We start from the raw sequence: 16,868 nt of genomic DNA, 5'->3' as shown, positions 1-16,868 counted from the left end.
ACATAGTGCTGGAAGTCCTAGCCACAGCAGTCAAACAAAAAAATGAAATAAAACACATCCAAATTGGAAAGGAAGAAGTAAAATTGTCATTATTTGCAGATGACATGATACTATGTAGAGAACCCTAAAGATTCCATCAAAAAAACTATTAGAACTGATAAATGAATTCAGTAAAGAAGTAGGATATGAAATTAATATTCATAAATAGGTTGCATTTTTATACACCAATAATGAACTATCAGAAAGAGAAATAAAGGAAACAATCCCATTTACAATTGCATCCAAAAAATATCTAGGAATAAATTTAACCAAGGATGTAAAAGACCTGTACTCTGAAAATTATAAGTCATTGAAGAAAAAATTGAAGAAGCTACAAATAAATAGAAGCATATCCCATGCTCATGGATAGGGTGAGTTAGAATTGTTAAAATGTCCATACTTCCTAAAGCAATCTATACACTGTATGCAATCCCTATCAAAACATCAATGCATTATCCCCAGAACTGGAGCAAATAATCCTAAAACTTACATAGAACCACAGAAGACCCCAATTTGGCACAACAATCTTGAGACAGAAAAAGTTTTAGGTATCATGCTACAAAATATCAAACTATGTTATAAGTCTATAGTAATCAAAACAGTATGGTATTGGCATAAAAACAGACATGTAGATCAATGCAACAAAACATAGAGTTCAGAAATAAATCCACATCAATATTGTCAATTAATTTATGACAAATTAGCGAAGAATATTTAATCAGGTAAAGAGAGTCTATTCAATAAACGGTGTTGGGAAAACTGGACAGATACATGCAAAAAAATTAAACTAGATACTTTCTTAAACCATATACAAGAATACACTCAAAATGGATTAAAGACTTAAATGTAAGACCCGAATCCATAAAACTCCTAGAAGAAAACATAGCCAGTGAGTTATCTGACATTGCTCTTAGTAGTATTTTTTTCTGACATATCTCTTTTGGCAAAGGAAACAAAAGAAAAAAATGCACAAATGGAACTACATGACACTAAAGTGTTTTTGCACAGCTAAGGGAACCATCAACAGACAAAAAGACAACTTACCAATTTGGAGAAGATATTTGTTCATGTAAAGGGCTAGTATCAAAAATTTATAAAGAACTCATACAACTTAACATCAAGAAAATAAACAATCCAATTAAAAGATGGGCAGAGGACCTGAATAGACATTTCTCCAAAGAGGACATATGACAGCCAATCGATATGTGAAAAGATGTTCAACATCACTAATCATCAGAGAAATGCAAATTAAAGCCACAATGAGATATCACCTCACCTGTCAGAATGGTTATCATCAGTCAAAGAACAAATGTTGGCAAGGATGAGGAGAAAAGGGAATCTTTGTACACTGCTTGTGGAGTTGCAAATTGGTGCAGCCATTGTGGAAAACAATGTGGAGTTTCCTCAAGATTTAAACACCTTATGACCCAGCAATTCCACTTCTGGGTACTTACCTGAAGAAATCCAAAATACTAACATGAAAGGATATATGCACCCCTATGTTCATTGCAGCATTTTTTACAATCGTCAAGATATGGAAGTAACCTAAGTGGCCATCAAGAGATGATTGGATAAAGAAATGGCACATATATTCAATGGAATATTACTCAGTCATAAAAATGAATGAAATCTTACCATTTGCAACAGCATGGATGGACCTAGAGGGTATGATCCTAAGTGAAATAAATCAGACAGAGAAACACATATATCATATGATCTCACTTATATGGGGAATCTAAAGAACAAAATAAACGAACAAACAAAACAGAAACAGACTCAGAGATGCAAAGTAAAAACTTATGGTTGCCAGATATGGAGAGTTGTGTGGCTGGGTTATAAAGGTGAAAAAATTAAGACATACAAATTGGTAGTTACAAATTGTCATGGGGAATTAAAGTCCAGCATAGGGAATATTGTTAATAAAGTTGTACTAACTATGTATAGTGTCAGGTGGAAACGTGACTAATTGAGGGGATCACTTCACAAATTATATAATTGTGATAATTGTGTAGCCACTATGCTGTTCACCTGAAACTGATATAAAATAATATTGAATGTCAATGGTAATTGAAAAAAAAATAATTAAAAAACTACTTCGTATTGTTGAGATAAACCCCAGTTGTTAATAATATATCCATTTTAGAAATTTCTGCGTTCCATTTTTAAATGTTTTATTAGGATTTTTTTAACCTATGTTCATGAAGGATATTGTCTATAAATGTCTTTCTAATTTCTTTAAAAATTTGTTTTTCTGTTTTTGGTATCACCATCAGAGTAACGCTGCCCTCTAAGATGAGTTAGGAAATGTTCCCTCATCCACTCTTTTCTGAAAGATTTAGTGTCAATTTGGCATTATCTCTTTATCAAATGTCTGTTAATTCACCTATGAAACATTTTGGGCTACGAGTATTTGGTAAGGGATATTTTCGAATACAGAATTATCAAAAATAATTTCTTATTTACTGAAATAACTATTAAAAATAATTTCAGTATCTTAATAAATATAGGGCTATGTATATTTACTACTTTTGTCAGTTTTAGAAAATTTTGCTATTTAAGAAATTTGTACATTTTGTCTAAGGTGTCAAATCTATTGGCATCAAATTGTTTCTAATATCTCCTATTATACTTTTAAAGCCTCTGTGCTCTGTAACGATCACCCTACTTTCATCTATGGCATTGATAATTTGTATTTTCTCATTTTTAAATCTTTTTTGACAAGGTTTATCAATTTTATTACCTTTTTCAGTAAACCAACTTCTCACCTTGCTGATCTTCTGTAAGTTTTATTTTCTCTTTTTTGTGTTGTGCTCTTGTTATTATTCCCATTCTTCTGCTTAGTCGAGTTTAATTTACTACTCTTTGTATTCTTGAATTAGATGCCTACGTAATTGTTTTACACTTTTATTTTTCTAATATAAGATTTTAAAGTTCTACATTTCTCTGTAATTCCTCTAAAAATAAAGAAACTGCTGTATCTGGACCCACACATTTTGATATTTTATGTTTTCATTTTTATTCAGTTTGAAATCTTTTGTAATTTCTTTTGTGATTACTTTTTCACCCATAGGTTATTAATAATAGTTTTACCTAATTTCCTAATTGGATACTTCCTAGATACGTTATTTTTATTTCATATTTGGAGCCACTGTGGTCAAAGAACATATTCTAGATAGTTTCAATCCTTTGAAATTTATTGAGACTCGCTTTGTTACTCAGCATGTGGTTTGTGTTGGTGAATGTTTTCATGTACTCTTGTTTATTCTACTCTTGATTACAATATTCTGTAAAACCCAGTAAGTTCAATTTGTTGATGATACTCAGATCTTCTATATCTTTAGTGATTTATTTTCTAATTTTGTCAATTACTGAGGAAGGCACATTTTGCTTCATGTATTTTGAAACTCTTATTCCACTCATACATATTTAGGATTGCTACATATTCCTGATAAATTCATGTTTTTTTAGCATTATGCAATGATGCTCTGATGATATTCTTTTTTTTTTTTTAAGTCTATTTTGTCTGATAAGAAATAAAACCACGTCAACTTTGCTATGCTTAATGTTTGGATGGCATACTTTTTTTCCATTCAAATATCTTTTCATCTTGCTCATTTTTATATGAAATTAGTTTTATTGAACTTTTTTACAAGGAAGTGGTAAATGAGGATAGCTTTTCTTGCTTTACTGCTTGTAGCTTCCTCTCTTGCTGCTTATGCACAATGATTAAAAAAACAATCTCATAGTGTCTACATTTTTCTCCTCTCCAATATATCTGCATTTTCTATTTCCTTTGTCCATGCATTTATCCTGCACAATTTGAATTCTACTCCCAGCATTTTCTCTCAATGCAGAGTTTTGTCCTAAGAGGGAATTTTTCTTGGTTAGTACTAAGTGCATGTATCCTGGAGTGCTCCTAGCTCTTTCAGAACTCGATACAGATCCTTCTCTTCCATGCATTTGAGTGTGTAAAACCCCTTCCAATTATAGCAGTAGTTCTCAGATTGGCCCTTACACCTTTCAGAAGTACCTGTTTGTGATTCAGGAGTTCTCCTGTTTTTAAGGGAGTCCCCTGTTTCTTCTCTCTTCTCCTATATGGATGATGTTGCCCCATTGGTTTAGTGCTGTCAGTGGTTTGCTTCCCCGTCAGCCTTTTGAGGTTTGTAGGGTATTGGACACAGTGGGAAGTTTTTGTAGATATTTTTCTGTAAGCTTTGATTTTAATATTTTAGTTGCTCTCTCTATGTATGAAGATTCAGGGAAATTCCAAACAATTCTGCTGCTGAAGTCATGTTTTCAGAATTCAGTGGCTACTCTTGTTTTCGTTGCAAAGCCGTATGTTTGTACTGTTTGTGACTGTAGTGAGAGAAGTGTGATGCTGATCTTTTACAGAAAGGACCATTTAAGAATCCAGATTAGAGGTTCTCTGAAGTTGTCTCTTATCGTGACTACTGTATTTTCTTCGTGTTATAAGTACAGTTCTTTTCACTACTGGCTCTTAGTGTGCCATGGTTATTTCAAGAGAGGATCACAGAAAAGCCTCAGATAAGTTCCCAGATAAGACATTTGTCCTCTATTAGTGATCCTGTATTGCTATATGGTGGCTGGGACTCTCCTGGTTTACGATTTATATAAAGGGGATAATTCAGAAAGAACGGCACCTCTCTTACCATCTACCATCGAAATGGGTGTCTTTCATGTCATATAAGTGAATGAGCTGAATGCCGGCTAATGCTGGACAGAATTATATAACTAAAAATGCCTCTGCAATACAAGGTACCTTGACAACTTGTAGAAATTACTGCCCTATCATTTGCTTGGTTATCTTTGAAGTATTTATACTTTATTCTCGGAATTGGGTGGCTGAACACAGTTGGGACAGCACTCCTGACACTCCGGTAATTCTTTACTCTCTCGTCGCACTCTTAGGGGACACTTGTTCTTTTACCACCACCAATTTCAAAGAAATGGCTGTGGACATAGGTTCTTCTCATTGAGAATCATCAGTTTCACACATGATTTTACGTCAATTGTATGACACTAATTTGTCTCACAAATTCATAAAGTTTTGCACGAAGAGCATTTTTATTGGCAAGTTAATGCAAATATTGTTATTTTAGTTTGTAACTTGCAAGGTAGTTTTCATTTAATCTTCATAACAACCCTGAAAAGCAGGCATAACCTCCAGTTTAGATGAAGAAACAAAAGCTCAAAAGTTGTTACCTTCTTAAAGCTATGTGGGCAATTTATGTCAAAGCCAACAGGAAATTATTGAATAATTAGAGTAACTATTCCTACTACCATTCACCACTATGTATGCCAATAACTCAAAAGTCTCTACAGGGAATATGATAACATGCATGTCTATTAATAAATCAGCCCCAGTTGAATTAGTTACTTTGAGAACGCTGTTAGTTAATTTAGAGAACATTTTTAGGAAATGTATATTTATATTTCTTTAATGTGCAATATACAATATATATATAATGTAAAATAATATGCAATATAAAATAAATTTGTCTTATGTTAAAACATTCAACAAACACCGTGAAAAAAATTTTTTTCATTCGATGTCAAAACAATTATTTATGGTACTCTAGTTTACAAATGAAAAATTTGAATCACAATGATGTTAACTGGTTTGCTCATATATCTCGTCAGAGTCAGGATTCAATACGCTATGTCCTCCTATTCTAAATCCTATATTCTTTTCTTTACGCCATGCTGCCTTGTGATGGAACTTTCAAAATGTTGTAAAGTGGATGAACAAATGAAACAGCTATTACAATTTAGATATGTCTGTCCAAATGGACTGACTGGTTTGTAATAATTTTATGAAGTATAAATACCAGAGAAATAATAATAATTAAAAAAAAGAATAAATAGATACTCAAAGGATTTCAGACTTCATTTCAGCCATACAGGTCATAAATAGTCTTTGGACATAGAAGGAGAATGACTGGTTTCCCCAGGAGGGAAGTATGCATATACTTTATCAGTTTTAATAAAATATGACCCAGCTATTTTTTAGACTATTTGTGCTCTCTGTCCTCTACTCTCCCGGCAGTCTTCACATCATCAACACATTCTGCAGACACATTCTAATGCCATCACCATAGCTCATGGCAGCCAAATTCTCACATACCATATCCACTTCACACCCTGACTCTTTCTCAGGATTAAATGACTCTATTGGGGCATTTTTCCTACTAGACTAACTTGAGAGAAATACATACTTTCTGCAAGCCACATATTTGATTACGTGAGTGCTGTCTCCTCCCCCAGAACCTAAAAGCTGGTTTCCCTGAGAATCATGGTGCTCAGAGATAGCCATAAGGCAGGAGTAAAACCAGATCAGACTAACTCTTGGGTAATCCCGTAGTCAGGGGTACTGGGAATTCTTTATTTTTTTTGTGTGATGCCCAGTCTCCTTCACCTTCTGAGCAAATTTACCCTCCATATCTCACTTTGCAATGCTCATCTCAAAGATATTTTTCATTTTCATAGTGAAATCAGCTATGTGACAAGCTGAATACATACACAGATAATGTGTCAGTGTATGTATGTGCATACAGACATTTTAAATCAAACAGCACAATATGGCAAAACCAAGTTGCCTCAGAAATTTTTACGTCAGATTAAATCAAACTTAAGCTTTGAGTGGCAGAAATAGTGCTGGCCCTAGGCCAAAGTGGGACGAAAAGGGAGGCCAAGGGTTATTGGCATGCCACCCTTTTTTGCAGTGACTTGGCCATACTCTCCAGGTCCTTTCACCATGACATTATCAGCTTTATTGTTCTAGGTCCTTTTCGGGGGATTGTTCATGGGGATGGGAGACTTTTGTGAAGTCATATATCTGTCATTTATTACTTGTATGTTCTTTGTCAAATAACCCCTTTGAAAATCTTCTGAGCTTTATGTAGATGTAAGAAGCAGCAGCCTCTGAGATGCACGTTCTAACGACTGGTACTATCAGTCTGTTGTCATAGTGCTGGCCGCCATATTGGTATCCCCTCAATGATATTGCCTTGATCCCTGATGGGAGACTTTGTCAGCATATCCTGGAACTTTTGCTTTTTGCCCCCTAGCAACATAGAAAACCAAATACTATATAAGCAATATAATATACATACAGAATACATATATTAGTTTGCGGGCAAATGGCTGATATTTATTTAGAGTGTAAAAAGAAAGTATAGACCCACCACTCCCAGTATGTCCTAATTGGACTACAGGTTCATTTCTGAAATATGTTGGACACATAGTGATTAAATTTGAAAATAGAAGTGGGCCAGGGAGAATTCTCAGTATATGAAGGGTTTTGTCAGCTGCTATATCCAAAACTCTAACATGAAACCATGGGAGAACTACCGTTGGTGCCTGAAGAGTTTGCATCTTCTTGGTAATATTAACTGCATGAATGAAATCAGCATTTGGATGGAGAAAGAATATCCCATATTGGAAAGTAATCATGGCTTTTATGCTCTCTTTGTGTGTGTGCTTTGACAGCTTTTTGGAGACGACAGCCTATTTCTTCATGAAACCAAAAATTGGAGAGAAGGAGGTGTCCCCAAATGTTTTTTTCAGTATCTGGCATGAATTCAGCTCTGACTTTAAAGATTTTTGGAAGAAAGAGAACAAACTTATTCTACAAGAGAGGTAGGTTTTTTCATTTGCACAATGGCATTTTAAAACGGATGTTTTATTAGGTGTGACACCACTAGGGTTGCCAACTTTTAAAGCCTGAATGAAAAATTCGATGGCCCTCAACCTGGGGTATCCAGTCTAAGAGGGTGCTGAGATTTGGCACAATTCGGAGTCTGAGTAAAAAGAGTTAGTATAGAGGCTGTGATGCTACAGTGAATAGCTAGGATGATGGTTTGCCAGGACCACTGTCTAGTAAAAGAACTTCTGTGGTGAGCAAACAACACACAAGCAGACCACGTAAGAGGAGTGAAACAACCCTGTTGAGATGAACCCACTCACCACAAAAGACCGATAGGAAAGACTATAAAGGTAAGAAGAATTGGTTTTGTTTCATTTTTGCTCAATTCATGGGGTGTTGTCAAAATTTCACCATATAAAAATTTCTTCCAGACGTCACCAAGACCCAGATAATCAATATTTTTTAAAAGATCTTTCAAGAGTCTTATAGAATCGTATCACATTTCCTAAAGTAAGTCTTTTCAGGAATGAAGGAAAATGTCTCAAGTATATGAAATAAAGTCTCTGTCGCTATGATTATGCAATTCCATAGAGACATATTAAATATTAATTCAGGAAGAAAGCTAGCCCTTCCAGGACAGCATCCCCAAATAGCTGTGTCTAGTAGGAGAATGAAAAAGAAACATAACCTGCACTGGAAACCAAACACTAATTCTGAAACCAATTACTATACTTTCCAATATCGTTGCATTAACAATGACTTTGCTTTAGATCTTTAGCAACCTTACGTCCTAAGGGACTTTGTTCATCATACCACAACATTCCACAATTTTCTGCTTATTATCTTCATTTTGGTCTTGCTTATACAAAACCAGGATGGCCCACCTAGTTTCCATTTGTAAGTAGATTCTGATACATCCTTAGCTCCGGTGAAATTAATTGCTGAGATTTGCGGAGTCTGTGTACTAGTATGCCTGACTGGTGCTAACTCATATAATTACTTAGGTTCCGTAGCTTTGCTGTCGAAGAAAATAGGCCTCCGTGAGTAGTACTAGCTGGATAAAGAGAGTAGTTTGTGTAGAAGGAGAACACATGAAACATCCACTCTAAAAATAATGAGCTTATTCTACTTGAAAATGCATCATTACAGGTTAATGTAAAAGATGTTTTTAGTCAAAAGTCCACGCACGTGAGATAGGAGAGATAATTGCTTTAAAATAAGTGCCTTTGCGTCCTTGTTCATTTACTTCAGACTTAGCACTACATGATTGGCTTTGTATCGAGGAAGGCTTGCTCAGTTTGGGAAGATTGTGGAGGAAACTTTGTTAACCACCTCAGCCTATCACAGCTTCCCTTCATAACCCTCACTGGATCCCCGCATGCCTCTTTTCATCTCTAATCTATACTTGTTCTCCTGGAAAAGGGCCTGAAACGCAGTCACAGTAAGGCACAAAACCGAAAGGTTAACATGTCACCCTCCACCGTCCTATTTGCATGATATCTGGGATTAAAGTCCTAATGACAGTGGAAATGGTGAGATACAGCTAACCAGACGAGACAGATGGAGCTGTCATTTTGGCGTAGCTGTTCTGATCAGGTAGGTAAGTGAATTGTAACAGGCTGTTTGTCCAGTGATGGTGCCTCCAGAGGTCCTGGAACAAGGAAATAGGTAGACGCCCCAATTGTAGCTCTCCTTTACTACCTACACCAGTACATACTGGTGAGATGCCGTCTTGGAGGAAATGCTGAAATTGACTAATTCAGATGCACAGCCCCCATCTAGCCTGTGCTCCACGAGATAGAGTTGTGTTTCTAAGTAACATTATCAGTAACAATCTAAGATTTATGATATTTTATGCTTTTGGCATGACCAGCGCTCGCTTTTCTTCACTCTCTAAGTATCTCATAAAATCAAACAGATCCTTTTTTTATACTTCATCCTGTGCTGTCATGTCCTAGAAATACACTACGGGCTTTTTGAGTCACACTTGGTGACTTTACTTTCATTTTGGCAGTGTTGTGAATTGGCAGATTACAAGTTCTATCCACTGCAGACTTCTCATTTTTCTAAATCATTTGCTTTTAATAAAGGGCTAAGGAGCAACACATGGCAGGTGAGAGAGTGTTTCTTTGCCCTTTGACTTCCGAAAGACATTATGTCTCTTGGCAAATAAGCCGCTTTGAAAAGCAAGACTGTTGGTCCGAATTGTTTGTAGAAAAACTTGGTTCCTTTCCTTAGTGCAGGACCAGCCACACAATTGCCAGGAAACAGTGCAAACTGAAAACGCTGGACCCCTTGTTCAAAAATTGTTAACAATTTCAAGATGGCAGATCATTAAACCAAGTGTGAAGCCCTTCTGAGAGCTGGGGCCCCGTGTGACTGCACACACACACGCACACACACACACACACACACACACACACACAAACGTGAAGCCAGCTTTGCCTTAGTATAAACTTTATGTCAGATTTTCTGTTGTTAAAAGGAAGGACAGGTATGTCAGGAATGCTTTGAGTGCTCTGGGATATTGATAGGAAGAAGGTGTGATCAGCTAAGGGTGTGAAACCTCTGGTATAGTCACTGGCAGTGTGAACAGAACCTCAGGGAGCCATAGATGCTTAAAATGGGATGTTGTTCTCCAATGTGATTGCTCCCTCCTGGGTATTCTTGTCATATTTACTACCTGCATATTTTGTTAATAGTTAATCCTATACTGCCTAGTGCTGTCTGTTTTTATTTTATACCTTTCATTTTGATGTTTGCATTTGCTCTTTATTTACCAAGATCTTCACTTCTGGTGTAGTTTTGACTGTATGAAGCTACCAGTGCCTTTCCCTTCTTAGTGTCTCCATAAATATTTGCTGATTTGACTTGGTACATCATTGTATTTGACACAGACATGAAAATAAGAATGTAGACTAGTAATGAACATGTTTTCTTATATAACTTAAGCTATCATTAAATTATCATTGGTTTATATTAAATTATCATTACCTACAATGGTAGTAAAAACCCTACTCCAAATATCGTAAGCAGAAAAGACCTTATTTGTTTAGAGATTCAAACCACATAAGGGCAGGAGGGAACTTGCCTGTGGCTTGCCTGAATGCAGAAATACTAACTGCGGTCTTTAGGGGTTAGTCAGGTCTCTCTCTCTCTCTCTCTCTCTCTCTCTCTCTCTCTCTCTCTCTCTCTCTCTCTTCTCTCTCTCTCTCTCTCTCTTTCTCTCCCTCTCTCCTTTAAAATGTCTTTCCTCTTCCTTCTCCCTCTCCTCCTCCTCCTCTTTCTCTCTCTCTTCCTCTCTGTCCCCTCTCCACTCTCCTCTGTGGTTTAGCTTAATTTCCAAGCTAGGATGATCCTTTAAGGGTGTACTCTTGGCCATCTGCCACAGACATGGCTTACATTCTCACAGCCCAGAAAGAGAGGACACACTCCACCATCTAGAAAATCCCGAGGAATAACTCCCAATGAGTCATGCCCATCTTTGGATCAGCCACAGTGGCCTGAGGCATGGGAAACCCTGGTCAGCTCAGCAGTTCACAAACCCCGTTCCGCAGCCGGAGAGCAGTCTTCACTGACAGCTCCTTTCATGGCAGTGTCATTGAAGTTAGGGAAGAGGACTTCCCCCCAAAAAAGTAAACAATAATCTACCACCCCTAACTTACTAAACCTTTAAAAATAACCTGTGTAATTAGCAGAATGTCTTAGCATGGTAGAAATCATCCGATTGATGGTTTAATGGTGTGATTGAAATTTCCCTTTCTGGTCATTTTCCTTGCTCTAATTTAGAATTTATAAATTGAATAATATCTTTAAGGTTATAGATAGTATATAAATTTTCCTTACCCCACTATTTCGAACTGATGTCTGATTATAGAGTGGTACTAACATTGTATTTTCTGGCTTTGTCCTAATGACTGATACGGTTAGTAGATATATTTCTTGAAATGGTGAATTTCTACATGTCTATATTGAAACAGCCTGCTGTCTTTCTAATCGCTGTGTTTTAGAAAACGTGAGGATTTTTGATTTGGTCTTTTACCTACTAGCTCTAGTCATAGAAAGTCATAGTTTCCTGACCTCCAAAATGGAGATAGCAATACCTGTCTTGCAGTGTTATTTGTAGAGTGTGTGGCAATGTCTACATGCTAGATGCTCAATAGCTGTTTCCCCATCTTTTAACATAAATGATATCCTCCTCATGACTACCTCCAAGGTGATATAATATATTGCTAAGGCATGTTAAGCATCTTAAGAACAAATTCTGTAAATACAGGGTATTATTGTGACTCAGTTACTTTCTTGATTGGATAAAATGTCTTGATTCTGATTCCAAGGATGAACTTTTGTTTGAAAATGTTAATGTACCCTCTCTCTCCGTATTTTTTTTTTATTATGCTATATGAAGGAACTCCTGTTTTGATGCTTTAGCCAACTGACCCATAGGTTTTGTTAGGAGTCAGAAAACGTGGGGTTTTTTTCCCATATACTTGGAATTACCATATTTCCCCAAAAATAAGACCTAGCCGGACCATCAGGTCTAATGCGTCTTTTGGAGCAAAAATTAGTATAAGACTGGGTCGTACCCTATATTATATAAGACCGGTATTATATTATATTATTATGTTATGTTATGTTATGTTATGTTATGTTATGTTATGTTATGTTATGTTATGTTATATTAGAAAGACCTGGTATTATATTATAGTAAAATAAGACTGGGTCTTATATTAATTTTTGCTCCAAAAGATGCATTAATGCTGATGGTCCAGCTAGGTCTTATTTTCTGGGAAACATGGTAGATATATATAATTGTTAATAAGAAATTCTTCTCTAAAAATATATCTAGACATCATCGCTGAGCAACACAAAACATTGAAAATTAAGTTTTAAAAAATTTCAGCTTGACTACATCCAAAAGATGGGAGGATATACTAACATTTACTCTGCCAGCATGTAAGGAAATGGGCAATCCTCATCTCTTATTTTCAGGAAGATATTAGCATTTGTGTCACCTCGCCACTCATGAGGCCCTATGGATCTAGGACAAGAGCTGTATTACTTAGAGGAAAGAAATACAAATTGGTTGAGAATACATGTGCTTTCTGGTCCTGATGGAGGGATTAGGGTCCTGGGAGAAGGCAGTGGGGAGCCCCAAAACAGCGTTACTTCTCACTTTGGCTCTGTTGTAAGCTGAACTCTGTTTTCAGGTGGTTCTTCAGTTATATTAACTACGTGAAATTACTTGTGATTATTCTCTCATTCCATACTGAATTTTTACTAGATACAGGGGACACGCATGTGTATTTGATGAAGGTTTTGTCTTCCTTGAACTAACAGTCTAGCACTGGTGTGGTGTAATGTGCAGTGGGAGAAGGTTGGGCCAGGGGATTAATTCTGCCCAGAGGACCTTTGATAAGGAGCTTGGAGTTACAATAGGATTTTCACAGAGAGATAAGGGTATTCTAGACAAGAAAATCTGGCTCTGGCAACCGGGCCTGAAGCCCCACGGTGTGAAGTATGGCCTATCATGATTTCATTTTTCATTGGCTTAAGACATTTTAATTTAGTAGATCAATTGTGACATTGGGAAGGCTGATGTTTAAAGTGATGTCTAACTTAACTTACTGGTTTTTTTTACTTTGAGACAGGTAGTCTTTGATGATCCAGGAGAAAAGATAGCTGCTCCTCTATTTAATGCCACAAACATGTGGCAATCAAATCTAGTTCCAGCCCACCTGAAATCTGTATTTAGAGGAAAAGAATTTAAATACTTGGCTTTAGAAGGTTTTGCTCTCCATTAAATTGGAGAGTGCCTCATGCCATGTTAACATTCCCATTTCCCAAATTTGGATTCCAGTGGGCTGTATGTTCAAATTTAAGTACGATGTTATCAGAGTAGAAGGAAGCAACCACTTTCAAAGCCATTGAAAATCAATCTGAAGAAAGTTTGATATTACGCAATAATGTATTTGTTGGGTACCTAAGTGAGGGATTGCCCCATGTACCGTTTGTTACTTAGCATGACTGCATTACACCAATAAATAAATTTGGCCAACCATTTACCCCTTTGATTCAAGCATCAATTTCTAGAGAAACAACCCATAAAGAAATCCTTTTCCTAGTTCCAACTCTCTATAGCTAAAATTTCAGCAAGACAATTGACAAACAAGATAGAATAGTGGCTAGTGGAGCCTGAAAATGTGTAGGGAATGTGATCTACACTCATTAAAGGGGTAATTAATATGCATTAAGGCATCATAGGTCATTATTTATTAAGCCATGCAATAATTATCCATGTGCAACTCTGTACCAGACAAATTCCCTGGCCTTGTGGATCTTACCGTCTAGTGAGAGAAGCAGACAATAAAATAAACAAACCCATTTTTAAATTATGGGTTGAAATTAGTACTATGAGGAAAAGAAAGAGTGAGCCGTGTTTGCAGAATAAAAAGCAGACGAGGTTCATTTACAAAGTGTGGTCAGAGGAGGCCTTTCTGAAGAAGCAACATGTATACTGATACCTAAAGAATTCAAGGGAGCAGCCACGTGAAGGAGCAGGGTGGTGAGGGGCCAACGTGCTGTATGAGCCTGCCCGGTATAGACGTAGGAAGTTCAAGACAACAGGGCAGAAAAGTTTGATTGCACTGCAAGAAAGATGATGGTCATGAGATGAATTTTGTGAAATAGGCAGGGGTCCTTGTAGGTCCCGGGAAATTGACTTTTATTGTGCATGCGCACTAGAAAGTCATCAAAGGGGTATTTTAAAAGGGAATAACCTAGTATGATTCATGTTAGGAAAAGATGGTTGGCTCATGTGGGAGTAAATTGGGCAGTGGTATTGAGAAACAAGTTAGGAACTCATTGGAGTGGCCCAAGTGAAAGATGTGATGCTCTGGGCTGGTTTGGTGGCGATAGAGGTGACAGGAAATGGATGTGCTGGGTGTGTACCTCCTGGCTGGACCAGCTTTGAAGGTCAGAAAATTCTAAGTCTCAGCTCAGATACTGACAAGCTTACATTAAGCAGGACGTTGGAGATCGAGAAAGCAAACTTCCCTTTTCTTCTCCTAAAATGATCTACAAAAAGCCAAGGTTAGGAAAAGATCTGAAAATCTGGATATCAGGAAATTCACTTTCTAAAACTTAGTTTTCCAAGAATGATATAAAATCCTAACGTGAAGTTTAGATGAAAAGGATCTTTGCAGTTGCAACTTTATCTTACCATGTTGCAAGAAATGTTTTTTTAAACTTTGGAAAATCCTTCCTTAAAAACCTCATGTTCAAAAATGGAAGAAAGTCAGCCTTAGAGGAAAGTTGGGGAGTTCTGATTCGAACTCCCCAAAAGAGAATCTAGACCGAGAGCCAAGAAAATAGCTTGTCCAAGATAGTTTAGCTTTGAAAATGATTTAAACATTGTTATATCTTCTAGTGAGTTTGTAGACGCTTGTAAAAGGTATCTATTTGCAAGTTATTAATTTCTCTTCAGCTTTTGTTGAACATGTTTTTTGATGTCTTAGAAAAGTTTGTAATAATACCATCTTGGGTCAAAATATACTTTATGGAGGAAAGATATTTAAAATTACCCATTGAAAATAACATTAACGATTTATAAGGGATGAAAACAAGTTTCTATACAAGATGTTCCTTTGTAAACAAGACGTTAATTTTAAGGGGTCAATTTAAGTTTCTTTTGGATATTCTCAAATAAAGTAATAGTTATCTACTAGAGGAGAAGGATCCGGTCTGTCCGATTTGTATAATGTCAAATTAACAAATTCTTAGGTTTCTATGGACTTTTGCTGGAGCCTGTATTTTTAAGATAGTGAAAAATATTCAAGTCAGCGGCTCCTACAGTTCATTCCCATTGTGAGATTCTCCGTGCTGCTGACCCATTCAGGAGGAGAAATTCCACCAGCACTAAATCCTTCCTCTTCCTCTCGCTCTGCTTCAGGATTCCACTCTCAGACAGCACCCTGTTCCCATCAGTGGCCGTGAAGCTTTAGAGAAACGAAAAATTTTTCTACACTAAAAAATTTGGAGTCCCAGGGCAAACAATGAATAATCAGGGACTCATCCTGAGAGATAAGGGGGCAAAATTGTTTCTGCAGTGTTTTAGGTATTGGTCTCTACAGCTACTGGCAAACAGTAGATTAAGAAGTGTTGGTAGTTATTTTATTTGACAAAAACCAATTTGCGCACTTGGTTTTTGCCTGCTGAAGTCTGGTTAAGATTTAGAAGCAACTGTGATAAGGCTTCAAACTCAATTTTAAAAAGCATCATTTATGAAAATATGTGCTGAGTGAGTATGTGTAGCAGTGGGTGGAGATGTGTAGAGGAACCAAGAATGGAGATCAGTACAGAGACATTTTAAGAATGTATATTTCAACATAAGCTATAAAAAGAGAATAAGGTAATATTGGTGTGCCTTGGGGCGGGGGCTGGGGTATGGTCTTAAGAAAATTAGTACAATGGCCAATGAGCACCTGAGAAATGCGTCATTAAGTGATTTCGTCATTGTGAGAACATCACAGAGACACTTACACAAACTTAGATGGTACAGCCTACCTTACACCCAGGCTCTGTGGGGTAGCCTATTGCTCCCAGGCTATAAGCCTATACAGCATGTTACTGTACAGAACAACGTGAGATTAAATCAAACACAAGAGAAATGATGGAATCAGAAATGCTGTAAACAGGAGACGTGTGAGGTTGCTGCTGGCGTAACACAGCACACTGTTTACAGCACACTGTTTTTACAAGAAGAAAGAGTAACTCTAAAATAACAATAAAAAGTATAGTATAGTAAATACATAAACCAGTAAAATGGTTTATTATTATTATCAAGTATTGTGTACTGTATTATGTATATTATATATGCTATACTTTTATATGACTGGCAGTGCAGAAGGTTTGTTTACACCAGCATCACTACACACGTGAATAATGCACTGCACCGCTGTGTCACTAGGCAACAGGAAATTTTCAGCTCCATTATAATCCTATGGGACCACCATCATATATAGGGTCTGTCGTTGGCCAAAACGTCGTTATGTGGTGCATGGCTGTAATCAAAAAGACAGACAATAACAAGTGTGGGAAGAAATGAGGGGGATGTATGTTACTCCCACACACTGCTGGTGGGAATGTGGAATAGTGCAGCCAC

The 16,868-nt window shown here is 36.7% G+C and overlaps 1 protein-coding gene across 1 annotated transcript in view; it reads left to right on the top strand.

Annotated features, from left to right (window-relative positions):
- FMN2 (formin 2) overlaps positions 1-16,868 on the top strand; it is a 331,660-nt gene that overhangs the window by 293,847 nt on the left and 20,945 nt on the right. Inside the window, exon 16 of the mRNA XM_033099694.1 lies at positions 7,549-7,698. Coding sequence (XP_032955585.1) covers positions 7,549-7,698 — 150 coding nt within the window. The remainder of the gene's footprint in view (positions 1-7,548; positions 7,699-16,868) is intronic.

The sequence above is a fragment of the Rhinolophus ferrumequinum genome, chromosome 27 (genome assembly GCF_004115265.2).
Source record: "Rhinolophus ferrumequinum isolate MPI-CBG mRhiFer1 chromosome 27, mRhiFer1_v1.p, whole genome shotgun sequence".
NCBI lineage: Eukaryota > Metazoa > Chordata > Mammalia > Chiroptera > Rhinolophidae > Rhinolophus > Rhinolophus ferrumequinum.
This window is presented reverse-complemented; position numbering and strand designations above follow the sequence as displayed.